The 5,679-nt window shown below is 43.0% G+C and overlaps 1 protein-coding gene across 1 annotated transcript; it reads left to right on the top strand.

The window, feature by feature from the left end:
* The first annotated feature begins 1,302 nt into the window (after positions 1–1,302).
* Positions 1,303–1,862, top strand: RHIMIDRAFT_278936 (uncharacterized protein). Its single transcript, XM_023612801.1, has one exon. It carries the CDS (start codon positions 1,366–1,368, stop codon positions 1,567–1,569), a length of 204 nt encoding a protein of 67 aa, XP_023468102.1. The 5' UTR covers positions 1,303–1,365; the 3' UTR covers positions 1,570–1,862.
* The last annotated feature ends 3,817 nt before the right edge of the window (positions 1,863–5,679 follow it).

Below are 5,679 nucleotides of genomic sequence, written 5' to 3' on the forward strand. Positions count from 1 at the left end.
GGACAAACCACCAATTACCAATCTTTTGGAGTTTCCGTCCGGATCCGGAAGCGGCAGCGGTGGACGCTTTTCAACAACAGTGGACGAAAAAAGGGGTGTATCCATTTCCGCCGTGGAAATTAATTCCTCAAGTGATTCACAAGCTAAAGGAACAGAAACTCACAAGAATATTTTCGTAGTATCAGCCTTGACATCACATGATTTGACTGCTTCTTTAATACTTTTTCCGAATCGAACATCGAACCTGCGCGACAAGCACTTGGTTCCCGAAAATGCATGAGCTTTCTTTCCTTTCTTTTCGAATATTAACGTTTTCCTTTTCTCATCGCATTAAGCGTTCCTTTCCTTTACTCAGCATATAAACATTTTGAAATAATTTGGTATGTAATGTTTCTTTTGATTCGAACATGTCTGCTAACATTGTCGCTCATTAGAACAATGGAAAACAATGCTTCTAGAACAACCATATACTCCTCCTGTGTTGCGACATTGCCAGCAGATTCACGCTATCGCACCTGCTAAGTGTGCAGAGAAAGAGCTGGAGCACTACGGCGCAGACATCGAGCTGAACAAAAAGAACAGGAAGGCAGATTAGTAAGACGCAGGGGAAGATCTAAAGTAGAACCTTCTCAGATCATTCCTGCTGCTTATATCTTGCAAATTTCTCGTCTTCGTCCTTTGGACCTTGGACGTATAGACAAGGGATGCTCACACTGTCACGCCCTACGCTGGATTGATGAAAGGCAAAAGACATCTTCGATGAGAAATCCCAGCTGGAAGTCATGCTGCAAACAGGGATCAGTCCAGTTGCAACTCTTGCCTGATTCACTGAATATTGGAAGGACTTGCTCGAACGTACAGACACCCAAAGTCGTCATTTTAAGGACAACCTTCGTCAATATAACGCTGCGTTTGCGTTTACTTCTTTGGGATGCGACATTGTTTCAGCTGAGGAGCGTAATGCCAACAACAACAGTGGTGGACAACGCATTCCAGATCCATGGTGCTTTTTGCCACCGCCAGGGGCCACTTATTCTTTATAAGGGCAGCGAACCATCCTACACTCAAGTCTACATATATGATCCATCTTACGCTGCACAAAGAAGATCCGAAAGAAACGAAAATCTTAATTCCAAGATCATAACGGAGCTGTCTATTCTGCTTTCTCATTGTAACCCTTTTTCACGCATATATTGCCATGCACATGAGATTCTAAGAAGAAACGAGAATACAAGTATGGACGGAGATTTGAGCAATAACACCAATGACCACAATGAAAGCAACTCGCCTTACATTATCATCGGTCCTTCAATGACAATGAGGTTAATCGACAGGAGCGGCAGACGTACTCACAATCTTCCCACAATGGAGGAAGTCGCTGCTGTCATACCAACTGAGTATAGTGATCGAAACTTTAGAGATATTTTACTTACCTTAAGAAGAAATCGTTATGACATCATACGTCAAGGCTATGACTTTGACCAGCACTTTCAAAGAATCAGTCGAACACATGCTGCATATATGCCCACCCATTATGTCCTATTATTTCCTCATGGAACCTACGGATAGCATTGGGGCATGCGCCTTTCCTCCTCCACTGCCACCATTACCGCAACGGCTACGAATGAAGAAGTAACTACTTCAACAAGGCAAAGAGATCGCCTATCTCAGCGCGCTTACTATGGATTCAGATTGTACCTGAGAGGAGAACATGAGTTTCCTGCTATCTTTTATGCCAAAAAGCTTTTTCAGCAGTTCCTGGTGGATGCACGGGCAACCTGTGGCCAGAATAAGTTAGTTTGGATTCGTCACAACCAAGATAGGCCTCGGGCTGATGCTTATAACGGATTAGCAGATGCTATTGCTGAAGGCGACCAAGTTAACGCTGCTAATTTGGGATGTCGATTCATTCTCCTAAGTTGCTTCCATGGCGACCCTCGATTCATGGCCCAATTGTATTATGATTCTATGGCCATTGTTCGTCATTTTGGGAAGCCATCTTTGTTTATCATCTTTACGGCCAACCCCAAGTGGACAGAAATCACTAATGAGCTCCTCCCTGGCCAAGTTATCTTTGACAGGCCTGACCTGACTGCCAGAGTGTTCAATTTGAAAATTCGTCATTTTTTGAACGACCTGAAGAAGAAACACATATTTGGTCGATATAAAATATTAGTCCATACCATTGAATACCAAAAATGAGGCTTGCCTCATATGCACCTCTTGCTCTTTCTTGATCCTGAGGACAACTTCACTGATGCTGAAAAAGCTGATCAAATCATCTGCGCAGAAATCCCGGATAAGACGAATGGCCCAGAGCTTTTTGAAATTGTCACATCCTGTATGTTGCATGGTCCCTGTGGTGATCTTAATCCTGGCAGTCCGTGTATGATTGAAGATGGCAGAGGAGGAATGGCCTGTTCCAAGAGATTTCCTAAGCCATTTTAAGATGAGACCACCTTCACTGAGGATGGCTATCCTTACTATCGTTGTAGGCGAATTGCAGTAGAGGAGCAAAACAATTTTCTGTACTCTGTCAGACCTTCGGGCAGAATTGATCCTGACATTGTCATGGATAACCGTTGGGTGGTGCCTTACAACCCTTACCTGACTAAAAAAATACAAGACCCACATCAATGTTGAAGTGCGCAGCAGCATCCAGGTGATCAAGTACGTCAACAAGTACGTCTACAAAGGCTCAGATCGTACAAATTTGGAGATTGAAGACATACAAGATGAGATCAAAAAGTACCTTCACTCCAGGTATATTAGGCCTTCTGAGGCTGTATGGAACCTCTTCCAGTTCAAGACACATGAGGAAGACCCAAACGTTGTTATCCTGCAAGTTCACCTACCCGGACAGCAAGCAGTATACTTCCCGTCTGAATCATCAGCTTCAGAAATTACAGAGATACTGCAAAGGAGCAAGCCAACACTGATGGCCTTCTTTGACTATAATGCAAAAAACGAGGATGATAGACAATATCTTTACTAGAAATTCCCTCAGCATTTTGCCTTTGACGAAAGGAGGAAGAAATGGCACCCTCGCCAGCGAGGCTTTGCCATTGGTAGGATGCATCACTGCAGTCCTATTGCAGGAGAGAGGTATTACCTACGCCCTCTCCTCACCATCTTACGTGGCCTCAAGCCTTTTGAGGATATTAGGACAGTCAATGGGGCTCTATATGCGACATTTAGAGAAGCTTGCGTCGCTCTTCATTTGATCGATGCTTTGCTGAAGCACGATTGTTTGCTACCGGAGGTAATTTGTGTAGACTCTTTGTCACTGCATTGCTACAAGGTCAGTTAAGCAACCCTTCGACACTCTGGAACAGTTACTATGATGATATGCGTGGCGGCCTATCGCATAGGCTTTTAAGCCTACTAGGTAATGATTACGCAGCGCAACTTCTGAATTAAGCGCTTCAACATGAGAACCCAGCTGCAGATTGCGGCCTGTACCTATTACAGAGAAAGCTCGAAGAGAACGGGAAAAGCCTCCAGATGTTCAACCTGCCTGCGCCTCTCTGTCATTGGCAGTCCTTGCTCGAGAGCAGTGATGGCGACCAAATGAAAGCCAACCCTCGCATAAGAAGAGCACTGGTGTTTGGCTCTGAACAAGCTCTGATCGAGTTCAACAGAATGTATAGCCAGCTCAATCAACAGCAGAAGCACGCCTTTGATACTATCACCAGCAAAATTGAATCTGATACTAGAAACAACCAATTCTTCCTGAAAGCCTCGCCGGTACAGGCAAAACATTCGTTTACAGCACTCTCTGTAGCTATTACAAGAGTAGAAATGAAATCATCCTTTGCGTTGCCTCCTCTGGAATTGCTGCGCTTCTCCTTCCGGATGGTCAAACATCATATTCATTGTTCAAGATCTCGTTGTTCATAGATGAATGCTCCACTTGCAGCATCCGAAAGGATAGCAACCTGGCGGAAATGATCAGACGAGCCAAGCTAATCGTTTGGGATGAGGTGCCGATGCAGCACAAGTATTGCTTTGAAGCTGTTCATTGCACCCTGCAAGACATCTATAATGATCTTGATGAACTTTATTTGTTTAGAGGAAAGCCTGTTGTCCTTGGTGGTGATTTTGACCATATTCTGCCAGTAGTCCGAAGGGGTAACAGGGCTGACACCGTCAGTGCCTCTATTAGACAATCATTCTTATGGCCAAAGCTTCATCTCTTGAGACTCACCCAGAACATGCGCCTAACAAGTCTTTTGAATGTAAATGGCACTGCATTTGCAAGATTTTGGTAGACATGTCCTACAACAGTAGCCTTCAAGGCAATATCGCCCTTCCTTCCTTCATTCACCAGACCACTCAATTAGCTGAATTCATTAGTAGAATATACAAAGTTAAAGACATTCAAAGAACTAATTTGAGTAGTCAAGTGTACTTTGACGAAAGGGCAATCTTAGCCAGTCGTAATGATACGGTGGATAACATCAACATGACTGTGCTTGAAAAGATGCCTGTGAGAAGGTTACGCTTTTGTCAACTGATTCTGCTGATATCAACGATGCTGATGGCTTGCACACCATCCCTACAGAGAACCTTCAGAGCCTTAACCCCTCGGGCCTGCCTCCTTCACAGCTGGAGCTAAAGGTTGGTGCACCGGTTATGCTTTTACGAAACATTGACCCAACAAGAGGTTTTTGTAACGGAACGAGGCTAACCATAATGCATATTGATCAGTATATGCTTAGGGTTCGCCTAGCCAACAAACCTGATGCTCCAATAGAACTCATCCCACGATTTACTCTGTCGACCCTAGAAGGCAATATATCATTTATGCTCACCAGGAAACAATTTCCTGTAAAACTATGCTTTGCTATGACAATCAATAAGTCCCAAGGCCAATCATTAAAGTATGTAGAAGTTGACTTGCGGCGTTCGCCGTTTATGCATGGTCAGCTATATGTCGCATTGTCAAGGGCGGCTTCTCTCTCTAGTGTATCAGTCCTTTTGCCAGAGAATACTTATATAACCAACAATGTTGTTTACTCAGAGCTTTTGCTCAATTAATATATGCATTATGCCCAACTTACTTATACCCAACTATGCTTATGCTCAACTATACTTATGTCCAACTATGTGACTCCCATTCAATAAAATTATGCGATCTTTACTTACTCTTTAAACGTGTTAACCTTTCTACATCTCATTCAGCATTTGCCCTTACTCATCACAAAGGACGGGACCCTCAACCCTACGGCAGAACAACGACGTGCAAAAACGAGCGTAGCGAGATGGAAGCGTCTAGTCCATGGATATACTGTGTTTCCAAAAAATAATGAGACTGAATGTCGTGCTTTCCAAATTTAGATGTCGTATTGAAACCATTGTAATGTTATAAGAGTAATAACAAATGCAAAAAGAATATGGTTCACTATCCCATTTGATAGCAATATTAACAGGTGGGCTGTCTTGGAGTTAAAATTAACTTAATAATAGAAATAGCCCTCTTTAGTCTCTTTGTAAAAGTTCAGATTCTTTATTCGGTTTTTCCATGAAACCAGAAAGACATGTAGTCATATTTGGCAATGCATATTTTTGAATGGTCACGATGTAGATTGCTTCTATTTGACATGACCTCTTTGTCCTAGGCACCCTGCTTGAAAAAGAAAAGCATATAAAACCCATTTTAATTGAGTCCTTTTTTTT

This window comes from Rhizopus microsporus (genome assembly GCF_002708625.1).
Source record: "Rhizopus microsporus ATCC 52813 unplaced genomic scaffold scaffold_5, whole genome shotgun sequence".
Lineage (NCBI taxonomy): Eukaryota > Fungi > Mucoromycota > Mucoromycetes > Mucorales > Rhizopodaceae > Rhizopus > Rhizopus microsporus.